Source organism: Coturnix japonica, chromosome 12 (genome assembly GCF_054131305.1).
Source record: "Coturnix japonica strain WE chromosome 12, WE-NBRP24, whole genome shotgun sequence".
Taxonomy (NCBI): domain Eukaryota; kingdom Metazoa; phylum Chordata; class Aves; order Galliformes; family Phasianidae; genus Coturnix; species Coturnix japonica.
In genome coordinates, this window is record NC_140674.1 from 19,409,810 (window position 1) to 19,431,853 (window position 22,044).

Genomic DNA, 22,044 nt, shown 5'->3' on the forward strand with positions numbered 1-22,044 from the left:
TAATTACTCACTGCTTTTGCAGAATGTCCAGCCTCTCCAAATAGAAACCACATGCCATAATAGGTCGAACACACTCAAAATAGTACTTACAGTAATTTTTTTTTAATAAGCAGAAAATATGCAAACATAACTGCTAGCTAATTTGGGGGCCAGAGACAATTGCAGTGCAGAGTGAGCTTTAGCATGAGATGATTTTTTTTAATGTGAGAGACAGACTGGGAGTTTGTGTTAAACCTGGGACTGTGCAGCAATAACAGCTGCAAGGAGGGAAGCTTCCCTTACAAGTTAGTTGCTTAAAAGTACGGCGCTAAGATATAAAGGATGTAATAAGGTGTAACAGGAGAAATCAAACCCAGCTTCTGTTGCTTTGATATGTGGAAGCAATTAAAGTTGATAACCGTCCCCCATCTACTAAATTTTGAGCAAAGCTTTACTTGGAAATAAAAGTCATGTGGTGAAAAAGAGGTAGATCTTGTAACAGGACTTGCCTGGGCAGTAGAAGTCAAGGCAGCACAGTTGACTCACACTCTCAGTTTCTGTTGCATCCTACCTAGCTTTCCCAAGGTCGTCCCCAAGAGTAAGGCACCTCTAGAGGGAAAGGACTTTGGGCCTGGCTCCAAAACTTCTTGGTCAGCTTTGAAAGCCCACTTCTTAATAGACTTCTAAATGGAAGAGATCTCCCTTTAAATAGTTTTAAATTAATTGGTGGGCTCAAAGAGGTGAACTCCTCAATACAACCATTAATTGTTTGATCGAGATGATAATGATGAAGATTTCCGTATTTTAATTTTATTGCCATTATCAATTTAATTTAGCTTCAAAGCTAAGATAAAACATATTAGTCAACCCCCCTTTAACAGTCTGTAAGGATCTCCCTCAGTTCTTAGTATGTAATTTTGCATTTCTGCAGAAGTAGAATATTTCCTGGTACCTTTGACATTTAATAGAGGATAATAAGTTTTAATGGAGAATCGGAAGTTGATAATATATTGATGTTCCTTAAAGGAGAACATTCTCAACTTTAGGAAGACTAGATATCTGCTCTCTCCTCTCTCCTCTCTCCTCTCTCCTCTCTCCTCTCTCCTCTCTCCTCTCTCCTCTCTCCTCTCTCCTCTCTCCTCTCTCCTCTCTCCTCTCTCCTCTCTCCTCTCTCCTCTCTCCTCTCTCCTCTCTCCTCTCTCCTCTCTCCTCTCTCCTCTCTCCTCTCTCCTCTCTCCTCTCTCCTCTCTCCTCTCTCCTCTCTCCTCTCTCCTCTCTCCTCTCTCCTCTCTCCTCTCTCCTCTCTCCTCTCTCCTCTCTCCTCTCTCCTCTCTCCTCTCTCCTCTCTCCTCTCTCCTCTCTCCTCTCTCCTCTCTCCTCTCTCCTCTCTCCTCTCTCCTCTCTCCTCTCTCCTCTCTCCTCTCTCCTCTCTCCTCTTTCCTCTCTCCTTTCTCCTCTCTCCTCTCTTCTTTTTTGTTGTTGTTGTTTTGTTTTCCTTCTGTTTCTTTCCTTGTGAATGAAGATTTCCAGCAGGAACACTGACTGATACACGGCAACAAACATTCTTCCTGAATTACTGCATTACAAATTTCCTGTCTTAGGGCCCAATTCTGCGTTCTTTACCCCATGAATTGTCAACGAGATGTGAATAGGGAAAAGGGGTGGGTGCAGCATGGGCAGAATCAGGCCCTCAAACAATAGGAGCATTGTTGCCGAGATATGGAGCAGCCTGCTGAAGAGGTAAACAGTTAAGACATGACAACAAGTGGTCAAGTTTCTCAAGGGCAGAGATTTGGACGAGCAGGAAGGTTAGTGCAGGCCCCGGTGTGAGTGGAAGTCAGAGGACGTGATTGCAGTTCATGGGAACCAACAGTGCAGGATGGGATACATTCAATTCAGTTTCCTCTGCAGGCTTAAAATAGAGCCATTGTAAATTATGTCAGTCTGTCTCAAATCTTGAAAATGATTGTTAAAAAGGCCTCAGAATACACAATGTGTATTGTTGTGTGGCTTTGATGTGTGAAAGATGAGAGCTTATGATATAACGCAAATTAAATAAAAATACAGTAACCACTTGCTTTTTCCTGGCTGGAAAAAAAAGGGGGGTGAGGGGAGGGGAATTTATTACAGAGGGATAATCACTGCTTACCGTTACTGTTGTTGCCTTGTTTTTAAACAAAGCTAGAGCTGATACCAGTAGAAGCAAATTAGTCCAGAGGTGCTGACAAATGTTAACGTATTGAAAGAGCACAGCCTGGGGACCTGCCTGCAGTTCCTGCTGGTCCAAAGGGTGGGAAAAGAGGACAGCAAAAAAAAAAAAATGGTAACCTAAGTTAAATGCAAGAAGGAAAAGAAGCTGTGCTAGAGAACTAAAAGAATCCCATTTGGTTCAGCTACATTGTTCACTCTCTGTAGTAGTGTGTGTCTCACCTTGCACTGGTGATGGAGACACTTTCAGCCTCTTGCTACCAAAACTGCTGTCTGGAAGCCGTGCTGTGGCACAATGAGTGTTATGGTTTAGCTCAGGCCACCCCTCCATGCATTTGGGCTTTCTCCACGTGCTTTGAGGCTGAAGTTGCTCTCATCCCAGAGGAGTTTGAAAGGAAATCCATTGAGCTGTTCCAAGTATTGAACATGCAAATAAATACAGCTGCCATTTTAAAGGAAAATGTTGAAATAGAGTATATTTTTTTCATGTGCGAGAGACAAATATGCAAAATTAAGATGAGTAAAGTTGTTAATATGTGCAATTCATAGTTATGGCTTCTAAGGTACCATATGCATTGCTTGTATAGAGATGCTTTGGGCATGTGAGAGTACCAGACTATGATTACTCTAGACTTTCATGAGATTAACGTCATTAATTGTAAATGGAAAATAATGTTTGTTGTTAATAGTATGCACTTGGAAATATCTGATTGTCTTCTCCTTCACTTATGTCATATCCATGGGTCTCGCAGGTCGAAGGCTCTGACAGGCAGATCCCTCTGTCACATGCCTGGTCCAGCAAATGTTTATGACTAACTTCACACGTGTGCATAATGACACTGATGGATATCATTGGGAGGCATAAGTGCTCACTCAGGAGCACCGTGACTCTGCACAGTGTCATAGCACTGAGCCACAACTCTTGGCAGGGCTCTGGGTGCTCATGCAGTGCCAAATAATGGTATCAGGTGTGCAAAACTGCAATGCAAAGAGCAAATGAGGAACAAAAATGTTATCTTTTAGTCACTTCAGACCTTTTCTGGTTTGTTGGATGGGTTCTTTGGTGCTATCTTTTGACGTTTGTCTGCTTGGATGCCTTGCTTTGGAATAGTACAATATCTTTTGTGCACCCAGACTTCTTATGGCTTCCTGATAGACACTTGGAGGGTAAAAAAAAAAAATATGGTTTTATTTGCAAAATTTTGAGGGTGGGGGCAATTATCATAAAGCCTGAGATTTGTTGTTGTTGTTGTTTACATACAGGTGAGGTCTGCCATAAATCCTATACTCAGTTTTCAAACCTTTGTCGTCATAAGCGCATGCATGCTGATTGCAGAACCCAAATCAAGTGCAAAGACTGTGGACAAATGTTCAGCACTACGTCTTCCTTAAATAAACACAGGAGATTTTGTGAGGGCAAGAACCATTTTGCAGCAGGAGGATTTTTTGGTCAAGGCATTTCACTTCCTGGAACCCCAGCTATGGATAAAACGTCCATGGTTAATATGAATCATGCAAATCCGGGCCTTGCTGACTATTTTGGAGCCAATAGGCATCCTGCTGGTCTTACCTTTCCAACAGCTCCTGGATTTTCTTTTAGCTTCCCCGGTCTGTTTCCTTCAGGCTTGTACCACAGGCCACCTTTGCTACCTACTAGCTCTCCTGTTAAAGGACTACCAAGCGCAGATCAGACAAACAAAAGTCAAAGTCCCCTCATGAGCAACCCTCAGATACTGCCAGCCACCCAGGATATTTTGAAGGCACTAAATAAGCAACCATCTGTAGGGGAAAATAAGCCAGTGGAGCTTCAACCAGAGAGGTCCTCTGAAGAGAGGCCGCATGAGAAACTCAGTGACCAGTCAGAGAGTAGTGACCTTGACGATGTCAGTACCCCCAGTGGCAGTGACCTGGAAACCACCTCTGGCTCTGATCTGGAAAGTGACATTGAAAGTGAGAAAGAGAAATATAAAGAAAATGGTAAAATGTTCAAAGACAAAGTAAGCTCTCTGCAGAGTTTGGCTTCAATAAATAATAAGAAAGAACACAGCAATCATTCCATTTTCTCACCATCTTTAGAGGAGCAGACTGCGGTGTCAGGAGCGGTGAATGATTCTATAAAGGCTATTGCTTCTATTGCTGAAAAATACTTTGGTTCAACAGGACTTGTGGGGCTGCAAGACAAAAAAGTTGGAGCCTTACCTTACCCTTCCATGTTTCCCCTCCCATTTTTTCCAGCATTCTCTCAATCAATGTATCCATTTCCTGATAGAGACTTGAGACCGTTACCCTTGAAAGTGGAACCCCAATCACCCAGTGAACTCAAGAAGATCCCAAAGGGAAGCTCTGAGTCTCCCTTTGACCTCACCACTAAGCGTAAGGAGGAGAAGCCCGTTACTCCCATACCCTCAAAGCCAGCAGCTCCTCCTGCGGCAAGCCAGGACCAGCCTCTAGATCTGAGCATGGGCAGTAGAAGTCGAGCCAGCAGCACAAAACAGGCAGAGCCCCGGAAAAACCACGTCTTTGGTGAGAAGAAAGGAGGTGATCTCGAGCAGAGGAAAACGTCGGAGGCCTCTTTGCAGCACGCCCGACCGACTCCCTTCTTTATGGATCCCATTTACAGGTAATCGACCGCGTGCTGCACCTCGGCACCCTTTGGCACAGCAGTGAAGTCTACCAGGCTGACCTGCAAGCCCTGGCTTCGGTAATACCATAATTAGCAAGTCTTCATTACTGCCTTGCTTTCAGTGAGTTACCAGTTAAACCTGTGTAGCATGGTGTGCAGGGGTGTAGCCTCTTAGCCATAAATGCATTGGTAGTGTATATGTGTATATTTACTGTTTATTTGATGATACCAGTTGGCCACAAATTACTTTTTGCCAAATGACTTTCCTGCTCTTTGCATCTCCTTTCCGTGGGGATTAGAGGGCATCTCAGAAGTCACCAATTGCACACCACCTCTTTATTCCTCCAGAATTAAATAACAATATCTCAAACAAGCAGATTTATCCTAGGATATATAAAACTGTGGAAATGGAGAGTGATTTCTGCCCTTTTTAACACTGATTTGAGTAATGGGTGGATTTATCTAGGCCTTGCATTAGTATAATTGGAGGCACAATGGCCTTGTGTGTACAAAGCCTAACCGGTGGGTTGGTTAATCTGATCTACCTTATTAAATCAATGGGACCCTTTGTGTTGGCTTTGATGGGCACAGGAGCAGACACTGTTTGTCAAGTGAGGTTTTAAAAACGAGTTGTAAAATCCTGACCCCTCGGTGTCTTCCAGTAGTGCTGACACCAAAGCCACTGGGAGCTGGATTTCACTTACATCCCAAGTGCGTCAGCCCCTGGTTGCCCTTTGCCTTTTTGCTTGCATATCTGCAATCAGCTGAAGTCATGCATCTAAATTAGTCCAAGGAAATATTAGCAAAAAAAAAGTTTTTTTATTACCTAAATGACTGATTTTACAACCTATTGTTTAAAAAAAACCAAACCAAAACAAAAACGTAGCTGTGAAAATGACTTTAATTTATTATTACCTTATCTAAAAAAGAAATTCTGTGAGCAGAGTTTTCGTAGAGTGCTCTTACAGAGGACAACAGGTATTCATGTTGAAGCAATGTGATTTGATGCTGTTTATTGAGGTGATTTTACTTATGCCAGTTTGATACCTGTACTGGACCATAGTTTTTCCTTGTGTCTTTAAATGCCTGAAGCAGTGGAAATGATTTGTGTTTCAAGGTCCTGTGCTACAAAATAACAAGATCCATAGAAATTGATGCAAGGTAGCACTAGGTTGTTACTGAACCTTCCTTTGCTTTGGGTTACATCTGCGTTAGGACAGCAGATGGTCACAGCAAGGTCTTGCATAGGTGGCACCTCAGCTCAGAGCTCCTGTTGCCTTCAGTTCTACTCTCCCAACTGAAGAACATGCTTGGTTGCCTTATTTCTTCATGAAAGTCCATAGTAGTTAGTCATTGGTTCTTACTATCATCATTACTGGTATTTTGAAGTGGAATTACTTCCTCTGTAAATGGCACCATTGCCTTTAATGGCGATTCACAGCCCCCAATGTAGCAATGGGCTGTGTGCAGGAACTGGGAGCTGACGTACTCTTCTCTTTGGCCAGTACCTCTGAGAAACAAATTGCCTGATATGTAACTGAACATTTAAAGCATGATTAGCTGTATAATTATTAATGTCTGAGACTGATTCATCATAAGCAAATTTAATTTTAACATTTACAGAGTAGAGAAAAGAAAGTTAACTGACCCACTCGAAGCTTTAAAAGAGAAATACTTGAGACCTTCCCTGGGATTCTTGTTTCATCCACAAGTAAGTATTTTGGGAATTTCAGTGTTGTAAACAAGCCTGTTGATGCTTCAAAGCAGGTGCAGATAAATGAATGCAGCCTTAGTCATTTTTGGATTTCCTAAAGCACAAAGTTTTTGCTTCACCATTGTGGTGGAAAAGCGTAAGCATTGTTCTGAGCTTCTTGATGTTTTGCAGATGAAACAACATGTTTTGATTAGAGAGGAAGCCAGATTCAAACGACATGCATGTTTGAGAACTGTGTTCTTCCAAAACCAGAACATAACCACCAAGACTTGTAGCTGACTTGCCTTCATCAGGGCCGTTGTGGTGAAGGGGAATTGATGTAGATTCAAGACTGGGCAAGCAGAGCTCTCCAAGAAAGGAGATAACACTTTCTACCCAATGCATTCAGGCCTCCTAATACAAACGTTCCATCTCTTTTAGGCAGTAGTCACTTGTAGTGATCTTGTAGAATCCCTTCTCCTTCATGCCCAAAGCCATGCTATACTAGAGCTTCTGTCTCATTCATAGGCCTTCATCATGCTTTTTATTTGTTGAATAGCAACAATTTATGAGTCTTTTTTCTTTTTTCTTTTTTTTTTTTTTTCTTTCAATGAGAACAATAGTTGTAATGTCTTAAGTTGTGTGGAATATTTACTGAAATATGGGACTTATGGAGACCTGGGAAGGACAGCTGATGAGAAATATAGTTGCAGGTATGCAGTCGAAATGTTCTTCCATGAGATGAGAGTGCCGCAAAACAGCTCTTTTTAGTTCCAGTGCCCATAGGAAGTGAAGGGTCTATTAAGTATTAAAATTGTAGAGAATTTATGTACAAGATTTAATAGCAGCTCAGCACCTTGTGCTGAGTTATGTTTTTTTGCCAGATTTGCAAAGTGACAAGTGAAAATTCCCATCTTGTTGCAGACAGGACTAATGTACCAGTGCCCAAATGGGACCTGAATTGTCTTTGTGTCCCCAGGTGTAAAACTGAGCTGATTCCTCTCCATCTAGTGAATGATCCTGTTAGAACAGATAAATGATTTTAATGGTAAATTAATTAAATGAAGATATATAAGGAAGATATGTATATATAAAGGCATTTTGTTGAGTCCTTGATGGATCTTCAGGGGTGCATCTGTGTTGTTTAGTCAGATTGTGTTCGAGGGACTCTCTGAGTTTCAGCACATGATGGTGTGATGATGCCAGTGTTCGGTGGTGTGGAAGGAAGCTGCTTTTGTCATACTGCCCTGCTAGGAGGGTGTTTGGGGTGGGAAGGAGTTGGGTACTGCTTTATGAAGCCAAGACCTAGAGGACGGTTGGTGTGGTGCTGGGAGAGGTTAGCATGGTGAAATGGAAACAACAGTTGGTGCATGAGGACAGTGTTAGTGCTGTCACCATGTCAGGGGGCCACCTCTGTGCTACGGGGCCAGCAAGGATGGCTTCCACTGCTGAGTGCCACCGCAGGGTTCTCCTGTTGTATGCACATATGGCTGCGCTGCACCTCTTTGGTCCATCCCTCCACATTTCTTATTTGCAGTAGAAAATAATTCCATGTTAAAGACTTGTTTTCGTGTTACCAGTTGCCTGTCTGCTAGGGTAATCTCTTGGGAGACTGGTGGATGCAAAAGTCTTGAGTGTAATGTACACTCTTAATACATTGTAAAAGAAAACTAAATCACCATCACATGTCATGTCAAAAAAGCAAATGTCCAGATCTGCTTTCTTGCTGACTTTAATAAAAAGGAGCCTCCTGTTTGCAAAAGCAGAGCTCGGCTCGGTGTTTATAGGGGGCTGGGGAATGCCTTGCAGAAAAGCTGCTTTTGTTTTACAGCCCCATTCACCCCTGTAAAGTACAGGTGTGGACTGCACCGTAAGTTTTCATTTTCTGTTGGCAGTTTCTGTCTCTGTGAGATAGGAACAAAATATTTTTCATCATTCGTGTCCTACAGATGTGTATTTCTGTAGGTAAATTTGTTTCTGAAACAGTTTGATTGAACTGAGTTGAACAGAAAGTTTAACTTCATCCTTTAGACTGGATATTAGGCGCAGTAACAGACTAATCATTAAAATAGGCTTTGGAGTAGAGATGAAAGTCATAAACCCTGCAGTCCTTACCTTGTCCCTGTCTGGGCAGAACTCTCCCAGGGCCAGTGACACCAAAGCTGTGAGAGATTGGGGCAGATAATTGTGTGTTCACAATAATTTGCTGTAACAAGGATTGCCTTTTTAGGGAGAGAATGCCCCCGTGTAACAAATTGTTCAGGATAATGTCTTAATTAGTATCTTTAAATAAGATCTTAATTACTGGTTTGATTGCAATGAGGATTCCAGCGCAGGAATAATGTATTGTTTTTGTTTCAATTTTGCTCCCAGTTCCAATTGCCTGATCAAAGAATTTGGGTAAGTTCATGCTTATATTTTTGATTTAATCACTGTGAAATAAATTGCATAAGAAAAATATAATATGAAGGATAACTTACCACACAATTTCAGAGCACACCACGCTTTCCCACAGAGCGTTGTAGAGGGTAAATTCTGTGTGATGCCCAATTGGCTTTATTTTCACTGATCTAATCCTGCAGCTTTTATTTGGTGATGGCAATGGGAGCTTTACCTAAGTGAGAGTTTCAGAATGTGCTCTTTGTTTATATTGAACTGAAAATGTTCCAAGCCGCTTCCTTCAGAGATTGTAGTGACAGTTTTCGGGCTGAATTCTTGTTAGATTGCAACAGTTAGAAATATTTAATCTATGTTCTAGACATTAAAACACAGAACCTCGGAGGACTTCACATTTGTATCTCATATTGACTTTAGTGGGAGTCAGTCACTTTAATAGTTTTGAAGTTTGGAGTTTAATTGCTATACTTAAAGCCCAAATAAAACACCCATTTATTTGCAGTGCTTGGATCGAACTTGTCCTGTGTGCATAGTTACACAGAGTCCCCCTCGTGTGAACAGAAATTCTGCTTTTAGTATCTGGGATACATTCAAGCAGACTCTTCTATTTTTATAAAACTTATTTTTAATACATCTAAATTGCTCTTGGAAAACAAGAAAAACAAATAGATCCACAGCAACTGCTTTTACAGATGCAAGTGAAATAGCACTGAGTTTTGCTCCTGTATTACTGAAATCATAAATACTTGTCCCAGATTTTTCCCAACCTCACGGCTGTGGGTCTCAGAGAGGAGAACTGGGGTTGAGTCACACTTGCTCATGGCTCACAGTGTAAGCTGATTGCACAAAGTGAAGCCAGGATTTCCCAAACAGAGATGGCAATGTGCTCCTGCTTGCGTGCATGGGGCCCTAGGGATGTCTGCACCCTGCTCTCCTCCACAGCAGCAGTGGAGCTTTGCTTTGTGCACATGTGGCTTTAGATGCCCATTTTGTTTTTTCAAAATGTCAGTTTTTACAATCCTGAGTCTAAGATTCTGAACACAGATCCCAGCTGAGCTCAGTCACAGAGGAGCTGTGGGGATATCTGTACCCAAAACCCTGTTGCAGTGATGCTGGCCTTAGTGAAAACCATTAAAACAACCAAAGGGAAAGCTGGCAGGGATTTTCCATCATTAGTACTACACAAGCAGATGACAAGCCACTAGGATATGGGGCCAGGTGCCAGGCTTGGAGCACACAAGAGGGGTTCCCAAGTGTTCTCTTTGCAGTGGTTCAGTGCAGCCATATCCAGAGTCCATGAGACATGATTTGGCCTGTGCACCCTCCATCTCAGCAGTGCTCTGTCTGGGGATATTTGGGAAGCTGAAAATCTCAGTGCAGCCTGTTTCTTCTGTCTGCCTTCTTCAGCATTGGCTTGGTCTTTGGATTTCCTTCGTTCTGTTGTTGTATGAGTGTGCATCTCCAGGCCTTGCTAGTGCTCAAGCAGCTGCAGCAGCAATAGGTATGTAAGGCATAAAGTGCCTTGCACGGGATGCTGATTCATGAGTGAATCTTCATCTTGAGAAATCTGAATGTCACATATGCCTTTCTGTCTCAACTCGCAGCTGAGCTTGCCACATATTTCAAGATTATTTCACGTTGTTTCTCATTGTTTGGCAGGAATGCTGTAGTCTGACTCAATGGGGAGCATCCTCTTTTGAGTGGGCCACAATTTATTCAGTCTGTGAACTTTTTCATTCTCTACCGGTCCCATCAAGAGAAGGGATATAAAGAGATTCTCTAATGAGATTCAAGTTTTATTTGCAATACCTTTGTGGAGAATAGTTGTTAGGTCATTACATTAATTTAAAATTAAATGTTAAGATATTTAATGAGTACATTAGCAATACTTTTATTTTACAGAGTGTATTTTAAAACATGATCCATTCTGTTAGATTAGCTAAAAGCTCACCAACAGCATTAACCCAAGCAGAGTTTTTGTGGGTCTGAGCTGGAGATCAGCTGGAGTTTCTCACAGCTCCTTCATAGAGTTCAGCCATGTGTGCAAGGTCTTTGGGCATGGTACAGCTCAGTCAAGTGGCTGGATGGCCAGATACATTACAACCAATTCACAAGTTGTAATTTTTAGAGAGAGCAGCATGACTTGAACCGGGAAGGAAGAAATTCTGAACTTCAGTAGTTGGGTTTTCAAGATTTCTCTAAATAACAGCAGTAAAAATAGAAAGCAAATGTTTGAACAGTTTTTTTTCCCATGAGTTGTGACCGTAAAGTCAGTTGTTTTTATGATAATAGCGTCGAAGGAGTCTAGTTAGTAAAACATTAGGTCATGTAATTGATGACATTGTCTGCTAGATTATTTCATATCATCAGGTTATTCTTAAAAAGCAGCAACAACAAACCTTGCTTTATTTATGACACTTTCTCTGTGGTTGGTTAATAAATTTTAAGACAAATATTCAGGACCCCTGCTGATGGTATCTTGCCCGTTGAAATGTTTATAAATACTTGTTTTAGCCGATTATGGTAATGTCTGCATTTCTGAGTCCGAGCTGGGGAATTGTGACTACATATTAGTTTGCGTCAGTAGGAGGTTAATGGGCTCTCAGGGAGCAGGAGGGAGGTGGGGGGAAGCTGCTTCCTTTTCCAGACATCTGGATGTAGATTGAATCAACAACTCCTATATGTAAATCAAAAGTTACTGCTCCCTATAAAATGCTGTCACTCACTGATCTCAGATTAGGAGCAGACATGACTTGTCCGTAAGGCCATAACTGCAATGTAAAATATGTAATGGGACCTCCTTGCTCTCCTGCTTCCTCAGAGGGATTTCTCCATGGACATGGCAATTACACTAATTCCCTCCTTGGGGTCATGCCTTCCTCCCTGTGCCCACTGTATGTTGGTTGCACCCCTGGGTGCCTTCTGGGGCTCAGATCCCCAAAAGCTTCCATCCCTGGTACAGTGCAAGGACTGTCCCTGGAGCAAAGCGCCCTACTGAGGCTGTTGCTGTAGCAGCTTGCTCCTGGAGCTCAGGGTTTTGGAGGAGTAAAGGCTGCTTGGGTTGTGTTTCAGCTGACGGAGGGATTCTCCCTGTTTGCTCCTAAAGAAGCTCTGCAGAACAGGGAAAGCCTTCTGGATTAATAATTATCTAAAAAAACAACCCCAAACAACCAAACCAACAACAACAGGAAAAAAACAGATAAGAATACGTCAGCAATTTTTGCAGTATTTGGATCATATCACCAGCTTCACCCGGGGGTGTCAATGGGATCTGAAGGATTAAATCTGTTTGTAAACAGTGCAAGAAAGAGAGTAAACAGGCAAAGAGCAGAAAGCCAACAGTTTATTGAACAGCTGAATGTAAAGCTAACTGCAGGAGTTCCACCAAAAGCTGAGTCACCAGGGATTAAAATAGCAATGAAACTCAATGTTAGTAAGTCCCAAGTTGTATAGAGGAGAAGGTATAGCTCTTAACTCGGGTCATTCAGGAAAAGCATCTTTGAAGTCAGTAGTTTTATGAAAATATTATCTGAGTGCTTAGCAGAAAGGAACTGAAAATGTCATTATGTTATATTGCTTTCAGGTCTTGAATACAGCTGAAAACCCTCTCAAAAAAGGCAGAGTAGAATTAGAAAAGACAGAGAAAAGTGCAACATTGATGATCCGAGGTAGGGAACAGCTTCCCCAAAGAAAGAACCTAAAGTAGATTTTGATTTTTGAGCTTGGAAAAGAAATGCCCGAGGGGGCTGTGCCACAGCTCTGTAAAATGGTGAATGGTGAGCAGGACCTGAGTGAGAAATGGTTATTCATTAGTTTTTACAGTACTGAAAAAATGAGGGACCCCTGGTTGAATTATCAGGCAAAAGGCTTCAAAGGAACAAAAGCCAGAATCTTTTTGTATGCACGTAAATGAACTGGTGGACTCCTTGAGAAAAATACAAATGGATTTGAAGGGAGTTTAGAGAGGTGAATGGGAACTAAATCCATCACTGTTCAGTGCAGTAATTGAGATGCAACCACTAATTAAAGCTCTTACACCTCTCATTTCTGGCACATGGCAGACGCTGGGCAGAAGGTCTGGTCCTTGGAGGACCATCTGTGTGTCCCCCGGGGCTACTGCTTAAAACCATGGCACTGATTCCCCAGAAGTATATGTTACAGTGTTCATAATTCCTTCTTGGTCTTACTGTTTGTGTCCTAAGCACCACAAATGCTGGATTTCATATCACTGTTCAGATTTTGCTATTGGACTGATGAGTGGTGGATGTTGATTGAAGTTTACAGTTGGTGAATCCCTGTTGTGAGACAGGGATAACAGGTTTTCTATGGGCTGTAACAAACCTGTGCTGCACATGTGCGTGTCATCCCCATGGCAAATCCTGTACCAGGTGCTGTGCAGGTACTGGGGGCATCTCAGATATGCTACGGAGACAGGAGCAGAGGGCAAGAGCTGAGAAGCAGCTAGGATGTGATGGAGAAGAACATTCTGAAGCCATCCCTTCAGTGCTTTGCACTTCACTTCCCTGTATCTGCATCGTTGATGCCTTTCAAACTATTGTCCAGGATTTCCTTTTCCTACTGCTGATGTCAGCTTTTAGCCTTGGGTTTTTTAGCCAAGTTTTCTGCAGAGGAGTGTCAGCCCCTGCATGGAGCTGGTGACCTTCATGGTGGCGTGCAGTCTAGGCAGGAAGGCTAACAGGGAGCAAACTCATCTCTCATCTTCACCCTGCTTTAACCAGAGCTGGCTTTTGTGATGTTGTAACCTCTGCAAGTGCATTTTTAGAAAAAGAATTTACTGCCCCTGTTATTCTTAAGAAAATGCTCCAATATTGTGAGCCACATCTCCATCAGATAGACCCTGCTGTAATTGTACCCACAGCAGCGGAGTGACACTGATTCATATCAGGAAAGACTTTGGGCCGAGCATTTCCCTTTGTTGTATTTCTTGAAACATATAAATCATAGCAGGTAACTACAGGGATCAGTCTTTAAAAAACACAATAGGCATTTCTGTGGTGAGAAACATATTTTTGGAAATCTCGTAATGCTTTATAATAATTGGAAGTGCTTGTATTTCCTCCGAATGAGGGATTTAAGATTGGATCCTGATTTCATACCTGTTTCAGGACTGATGTAGTTCTGGTGGCACAGAGGGGTTGGTACTGACCTATAGCATGAGAGAAGATTCATTCTTCAATTCTCCTCTGCAAAATCCTGAAGATAATAAAAAGAAATAAGCATGACTAAGCCATTTTAAATGTAAAGGGGAAAATAGTTGCTTTAATATATTACTGAAGGGTACCGCGTATGTGAGAAATGGTGATCCAAAAATGATTTAAAATCACTAGATAATGAAATTGACTTGAATATTAAATATACATAAATAAAACATTTATTATACTTTTCAATGCCCTTATTATTCTTCACTATAAATATGTGCTATCGTAACCCATACACTGTCTTGTCACTGCTAATCAGCCTGAAGGCCAAAGGTCATTTTTCATTCAAGCCATTAATTTCCCACAATTGCAAAACTGATAAATGATTTCTTGCAGGGAACAATTAGAAGGAGTTACAGGCAGCGGGAAAACTATTATAGAAGGTTTAAGAATCAATTCTTACTGCAGAAAAATATGAAGTCCTATAAAAATAAATATATGGTAATGTTGAGTCATATGGGTTGATAATGACATCTCTCTGCTGAGATAGAATTACCTCCTCTCCCAGCAGCATCATCATTACATATCTCATGCCTGTGATCAGTACATGTCAAAATCCTTCATATTGACAAATGTGCTGTCCACTTGCATCTGTGGAGAATGTTTTAGCAGCTGAGTGATTATGAATCAAACCCCAGAGCTTACAGCCCCTACTGCCTTGCAATGCTTTCCCATTTGTTGCCTGACAAGTAAATGTATCTTGACTTCCCTCTGAGATTTTCTTTTTTTTTCTTTTTTTTTCCTTTTTGCAGTGTGTTTGATGAAAGACATTTGGCAAATTGGCAGTGGTACTCTGTACATTGCAATTTGTACTGAGCATTAGGAGTCTGAGCATGAAATGAGAGGGCAGGCTGCGGGCTAAAGGGAAAAGAAAGACCAAAGCCAGCACCTGCATAGCTGTGTCCAGAGACAAACATGCAGTTCTTCCCATTGAAATAACAGCAAAAAGAATCGGAGTAGTCCTTGTGCATTCTGTAGAATGGGCTGCAGAGGTGTTCTGATAGATAGATAGCACTTGATTAATGCCATGGTTTATGACAAAGCAATTTGCATGCTCATGGCATGGAATCTCCACTGTGCCCACCGTCTTTAAGTGCAGATCTTGACTTTCTATTGGGTTTTTAGGTTGTTTGTTTGTTTTTTCCCCATTTGTTTATGGTGATGGTAGGAGGCAGGCAGCTATTTTACTTGTCACGAGGTTCAGCAGCAATCTTCAGCTCTTTGTGTGTCAGTGTTGGAAGTTTTGGAGCTGTTTTTTTGTGGTCAATTCCAGACACTTTGAAGGGAAATGATCTCCAGAGATCATTTAATACCCCTCCTTGAAAATTAAAGACCTTTAATACGGCTACAGGAAGAGGCAGCATCCCAAAGCATGTGGAGTTTACAAGCAACTGAAGGTAGAGTAGGAATATTAAAAGGTTGTAAGAAAACCCGATGGGCTTCTAGTGGGTAATGTGAAGGAATAAATACACCAAACCCACCAGCTCTATTTCTGATGGGTTTATGTCATGATATTTGACTGATCTGCAAGAAGACTTGACTGAACGTTTGGATTTGACTGGAACACTGATAGAACTTCTCTGCTTGCCACACAGAGTGTGGCTTCACAGTTCTATTTCTGTAGATGTTGAGGCTTAAAAATAACATGAAATGAACATTGGCTAATTCAGAGCTTGTATGGAAGCAGCTTTACCTGTAGCCATTAGAGCAGTTCTGCTGCTTGCTGGTCTTGCAGAGGAACAGAACCCATTGCAGCACTTATGGGGCTTGCTTTCAGAGGGCCATCATCATAGCCACCATGTTGCCTACTCTGCCCTGTAGTACATTTGACTGCAGCTCTATGTTTGCTGTTTTTTTCTGTTTTCTTGGAAGCCTGTGCCCTTTATGCTTAACATTTTCACCGCAGACACAAAGCCATAGCGGTACTCACTGTGCTGGCTGTTGTGCATCTTCCATTGCAGATGTCAGCTATAGAAAACATGGCTGAAAAGCTGGAGAATTTCAGTGCTTTGAAACCAGAGGCCAATGAGATGATCCAGTCAATGCCATCCATGTTCAACTTCCGAGCCCCGCCAAGTGCTCTGCCTGAGACCCTCCTGCGCAAGGGCAAGGAGCGCTACACCTGCAGGTAACAACACAAACCTGTTCCATTAAAAGCTCCTTGTCTAAATTTCCTCATCAGATTCATATTCATAAGTGTGCTTTTGTTATAGATTGATTGATTGATTTTTATTGTAAACTATAGAATTGTTTTCTTATGTTTTCCTCTTTGACTTCCAAAAGCATAAGTGATAAAACAGACGGCTCATTAGGACATAAGCATACAAACTTCAAGAAACAATGAAGATGATTGTACGTACAACCAACATGAGTGGGAGCTTTGTCAAGGAAACCAGAATTAGCTATTTTGAGGGCTTGTAAATCATGTAAAAAAATAAATGCAGTGTTAAAAATGAAGGGATGCAATGTTCAAAGCCATTGTGTGAAGCAGCCACAAGCCTTGTTCTCCTGAGAGCTATGTGTGCTCTGTCCCCATACAAAAATGGGCTGAATGTGATTGATAGAACTGGAACAGTTATAAACTGAATAGTAATATGCTTCTTAAACAAACAGGAAGGGCTGACGATATCTGTAAATGGATATATGATATCTCTATCTATCTACATGTATCAATATTGTATATTATATATTTCAAATATATATATATGTGCACATACATATATAATTATTATTATTCCTGTGGCATATTATAGAGTTTGGAGAATGGTTTTTAAATGTAGGTCTCTGTAGCATCCCCAGAATGTGCAGGTGTTTGACACCAGCATATTGGTTTATCTGATCTTTCTGAAAACATATAACCTTCTTTTAAGACATGTTGTTATAGAAATATACCTTGATGGATTAAATCTTTGAGCCTTGTCAGGTCTGATCCTATTCAGTGCACAAAATGATGTCACGTTTGCTGACATGTAGAATTGGCTGAAAGGTTTGAAATTTGCTTACATTGAAGGTGAAATCCAAGACTTTAATAGCAGATCCTCATGATTCCCAATCTGAATGTGACAGATGAGCACTTAGTGAGATTAGAGATTTTGAGCAATCTCTGAAACTAGTGTGTTTTCATGTACCATTTGCTTATGTAGAAAAAAATGCTGGTTGGTGCCAGTAGTTCCAATTCCATTCTTATGTGTGTGTGTGTCTCAATCACTTATATTTATTTGATGCTTTTATTGATGTGTCATTACACCAAAGCAGTGCCAGCAGTACCGCATAGCACTGATTCCATTTGGGCTGTGCCTGTAGCATAGCTCAGACTGGAACAAAGCCTGCATTGCTTGCATTGCCTTACGGGACCTCTTCTCATCACAGATACTGTGGCAAGATTTTCCCCAGATCTGCAAACCTAACCCGTCACCTGAGGACGCACACTGGAGAGCAGCCCTACAGGTACCACAGCCCAGTACACATGTTGGTTGTGCATTTTGTGTGAATAAAGCAGGGAGACATTTGCGCAAGAGTGGATACTAATGGTGGCTTTGCCACTGACCTCAGTGAATTTGGGGGTGAGAAACCATTCCCATTGGGAAAGGCATGTTTTTATGGCTGAGATTCTCCAGCACCACTCATCCATTTGCTCCACTGTGGCAGCTTGTGCATGAGCCCAAGTCCTTTAGGTTACCTAGATACTCCATATAGATACCAGCAAGCACATTTTGCTGCCCAAACTTTGGAAATATCATTGCTACCCACCATTGCATTTTGATTTTGTATTCAAAAATAGGCATCCCCTGGTAAGCAGGGCTACCTGTGGTCACACAGGTCTCTGTTAGGAGAGCTTGGTTGAGTTTTTGGTGTTAGAAATGGGCTTCCTTGTGCCAGCTGAACATTTTTTTCCCCGATTAAACTCACCATAAAATTTCTGTTCTTTGTGGGAAAGTATATTTATTCCTCAGAATCCTGTGAGGATGGCAAACATGAAAATTTGTCTTTGTTTAAAACAGGGCTTTTTGTACTCCTCTGGGCAAGGGTGGCTGCATGCAGTGCTGCTGTTCTGTATTTACGCTGCAGAGATGGGGGGAGGTTTTGGTCATAGCCTGTGGAATTCTTTTGGCATAAGCAGCCACCCAGGCACCATTTGCAGTCCTGTCTTTGCCATGTGGGATGGATGGCACTTTGGAGTGACTACGGTGAAGTGATTTTCAAGAGGGTTCAAAGCCATGTTTTGCCTTACAAAAACCAAGTGGGCTTTTATTGTTGTTTGTTAGTTTGTTTGGTAAGAATTCTGTGGTATTATTTTCAGCCTAAAGTTGGGTGTTTTGTCAATCATCCGATTTCTGAAGGGTCCCAGTTGCAAAAACACGACTGTATTTATATGTTTCCTGCCTAATCTGGATGTTTTCTGAGGTCTGAGTAACCAAAACCCATGTGGGTGTACTCTCTTGTTGATAAGGATATGCATGTGATATTTTATCCAGGACAGTTACACACAGAAATGTGTATGGAAGCTTTGCCTTATTGAAAATGAAAGATTAATTTAAATCAGCTGGAAAGAAGCCAGCTCATGTTCCAGGAAAACAAATGCACAAATTTTCTGCGTTTTATGACTTGTAAAGAGCAGACTAAGCTCATTGTTTGGGAGGAAACAATATGGTGGGGTTGCTGGTGTGGTTTTTTTTGCCTCCAGTCTCTTTGGGAAATGAGATTCACATCTAATTTTATTGAAGAAAGGCCTTGATGCATGTAATGCTTGTCCATGACATAAAAGCCAGGAACAATTAGTAGCATAATGGGTGATTTCAGCACTAAAAAATTGACATCATTGACAAGCCTAAGAGATGTAGAGAAGTACAGGAGAAATGAAAGATTGAGAAACTAAAGTGGTGAAGACTGTTGGCCGGTTGCCAGCAAGAGAATTTGGAATAGTTATAGTATGACTTAGTAATGGCTTAAAGAGCAATACAGTAAAGGCTTTAGGGACTCCAAATCACTGCCGAGTATGAAAATTGATGCCTCTGGTACCAGAGTGATAGACTAAACTACTCACATTGGCACAGTATTAAAGGTTGGGATTGTTTATTGCTGGTTTTTGCAAGATAACCAAATTTCCTCTGGGATTAGCAATCAAGCAAGCTAATTCCTCAAGAAAAGATTTAATCACACAGTATAATTTAGAAAAGGAAAAGAAATAGCCCTTTTTACCTTATTTGAGCATTAGGAGAGATCTGTTTCATGTTTTTTCCAAAAGTGTTTAATTGTATTGTATTGGCAGCACATGAAACAATAGAGTTATTGCTCTACTGTTTTCAAACTTCCCAACTTTTGCATGCAACAGTTTAAAAAACATGGGAATCAATTACCCAGGCTAATTCAATGCCATTAACTCTGAAATATTATGCTCATTCCTAAAAGCAGTATTGAAGAGGTAAAGACTAATGTGAATTAAAGATTAAAACCAATTGTGAAAGTGATGTCTTCAGTCCAAGGGCACAGCTCTCCAGTTATTCAGCCAGAACACTTTGGAGGGAGGGTTTTGGCACAAATGGGACCAAGAGTTTTGAGTAGTTGGGCAAATCTTGGAAGGTGCTTCATGTCTCTTAGAGTAAATCTGAAATTTTAAGCAACTAACAAATGCTTTTCTCCCCACCTGTTTTGCTTTTTATAGATGCAAATACTGTGACAGGTCCTTTAGCATATCTTCCAACCTGCAGAGACATGTCCGTAATATCCACAATAAAGAGAAGCCATTCAAGTGTCACTTGTGTGACAGGTGTTTTGGTCAACAAACCAATCTTGACAGACATCTAAAAAAGCATGAGAATGGCAACATGTCTGGTATGTATGCCTTTTCCCTTTCCATTGCCCCCCATGTGCAGCTCACGTACGCATACAAGGACTTTACATTCCCACTCAGTGCTGTCTTTGAGCTCTGAGGGTGTCAATAGGCACAAGTTATTCTGCACTGTCTGCTCCGGTGAGGGGATTTTTGGAAAATATGTAAGTGAATAAGCTCTGCAGACATTTAAAGTGCTTTGAAAATCCCAGCATTAACTCTACCCTTGTATAACTTAATACCATTGGATGATGACTTTTCTTTTGGCTTTAATTAAGCCAACCAGGACACTGTGAGAACAGACTGGGAAAATTGGTTGAATCCCAGTGATTTGGATGTCGATAGACATCCCAGCTTTAGAGTCTCAGGGTGTACCCTAAAAGATTTTCTTGGCATGCTGTAAAATATTCCCACTGTCAGGAGCTGAAAATCCCTGTGATGGAGGTAAATGCCCCAGAGCAAGTTTGTCACCTCACAGCAGCAGCAAAGGCAGTGGTCTGTGTTGAGTATTGTTGGTCTGGTTTAGGTATCTGCAGGGTTTCATGAAAGCTCTGCAGTCTTTTCAGTCTGCTTTTTGCTCCAGTGGAAATAACCAGGTGCATGTACTGAAGGCAGAGAGCGGTCTGTTCCCCGTTTCACAAAGACGTCTACAACTGGTCACTCTCTCAGTGCTGACAAACCTGGATGATGATGTCTGTGCCTACTTCATACTTTATAGAAATCTATAGAATTTGTAACTGAAATTAAGTTCCATTTACCCAGTTCAGCCATTGGTTTAGCATGGTTATTGACTGATGGTACTGAAGCTGCAGGGTAACAGGAAAGATAAGTAGAAATAGTCATTTTGACTGGGAACCACTTTACCCTGTGGATAATAACTTCCATTCTGAGTGCCAGTTTTACAGCTGAAAGCTGGCAGAGCACCATGAGCAGCTCTCACTGGGTCTCACCCAGTTAAACAGTCATTTCAACTTTGTGTTTCAGTTTGATTTAGAAGATTAAACGTCGAAAACGTAAACGAGCAACAACAAAAGTCCTTTATTTCTCCTATTTAGGTACTGCAACATCTTCACCTCACTCAGAACTGGAAAGCACAGGGGCCATCCTAGATGACAAGGAAGACTCTTACTTTACAGAAATTAGGAATTTTATTGGAAACAGCAACCATAACAATCAATCCCCCCGAAACTCAGAGGAGAGGTAAGTTGTGACTGTTACAATTTCCTTTGTTTTATGTTCACAGCAGAAAAGGTGGACTCCACATCCAATAGTTAAACCTGGAAGGATTACTTAAATGTAATTTAAATGTGTATTTAATAAAGTAGAATAAGCTAAATTCTTAGATGAAATGGAACATTATATCTAAAAAGTCCTCTGTTGCAACTAACTCATTGCTAGCAAAAACTCAGTAAGGCTTTGGGTAGGTGAGAGCACCTGGTAGGATTTATTAAGTATACGTGTTTCAGTTCTTATAAGCTAGAAGAGAGGCCATTTCTAAGTATTTTCAGCTAATAAAAATTACAGCTAAGCTAAAAAGGCTGTAACAGGGATACACGTATCAACTATACATATTTCTGTGAGACTGGTTTTGCATTATGAATTATTTATGCTTTTGAGTTGGCATTGCATTATCGACATCAAAACTTTCTTACTGTTGGTGACAAACTTCACTGTCTACTCAATTTCCAGATGTCTTTGTGAAGGAATAAAAATGGTGGACGTAACAAAATTTCCCTGCAAGTATTGGATTAAGTGATTACATGCATATTCAAATTTCATTCCTTCTTGATTGGCAATGAGGGCTTGGGATTTTTTCTTTGCACATCTGGTCTCAACATGTCCTCCGACAGGAAGTCAGCAAAGTGAAAAGGTTGCTGGGTTATGCAGTGTTTCCTTTCTAAATTTGGCATTTCAGACTGCTTTTGATGGATATTTTATCCCTGGCAAATTGCTGCATTTGAAAGCATAATTAGAGAATCTGTTTTCTTAATCACATGGCTTTTGTTACTTTGGTTGTAGTCCATCTCCCTTTCATTTCTTGCAGCCTCAATTGAGCATAACAAGCAAGTTGGCAGCCCAAGCTATGCTCAGCAAT

The 22,044-nt window shown here is 41.2% G+C and overlaps 1 protein-coding gene and 1 long non-coding RNA gene across 38 annotated transcripts in view; one reads left to right on the top strand and one right to left on the bottom strand.

The window, feature by feature from the left end:
- The window catches only part of MECOM (MDS1 and EVI1 complex locus), a 313,281-nt gene that overhangs the window by 285,922 nt on the left and 5,315 nt on the right, over positions 1–22,044 (top strand). For 14 of the 35 annotated variants that reach the window (XM_085513312.1, XM_085513316.1, XM_085513311.1 and 11 more), the window contains 6 exons: positions 3,451–4,807; positions 6,434–6,521; positions 16,081–16,247; positions 17,489–17,566; positions 19,782–19,951; positions 21,005–21,149. In XM_085513312.1, the coding sequence (XP_085369438.1) occupies positions 3,451–4,807; positions 6,434–6,521; positions 16,081–16,247; positions 17,489–17,566; positions 19,782–19,951; positions 21,005–21,149 (2,005 nt within the window). Of the gene's footprint in view, positions 1–3,450; positions 4,808–6,433; positions 6,522–8,876; positions 8,904–16,080; positions 16,248–17,488; positions 17,567–19,781; positions 19,952–21,004; positions 21,150–22,044 lie in introns of all 35 variants that reach the window. The other 21 variants (XM_032446644.2, XM_015871997.3, XM_015871992.3 and 18 more) reach the window with 3 other exon arrangements.
- LOC116653855 (uncharacterized) lies at positions 7,094–16,241 on the bottom strand. 3 transcript variants are annotated; one of them, XR_004308423.2, is made up of 3 exons: positions 16,050–16,241; positions 14,018–14,114; positions 7,094–7,523 (listed from the first exon to the last, which is right to left on the bottom strand). It is a non-coding gene; the product is annotated as an uncharacterized LOC116653855 (long non-coding RNA). The 3 variants fall into 3 exon arrangements; XR_014933403.1 differs by lacking the exon at positions 7,094–7,523 and adding an exon at positions 8,983–9,117 and having other exon boundaries at positions 16,050–16,185; XR_014933402.1 differs by lacking the exon at positions 7,094–7,523 and having other exon boundaries at positions 12,228–14,114.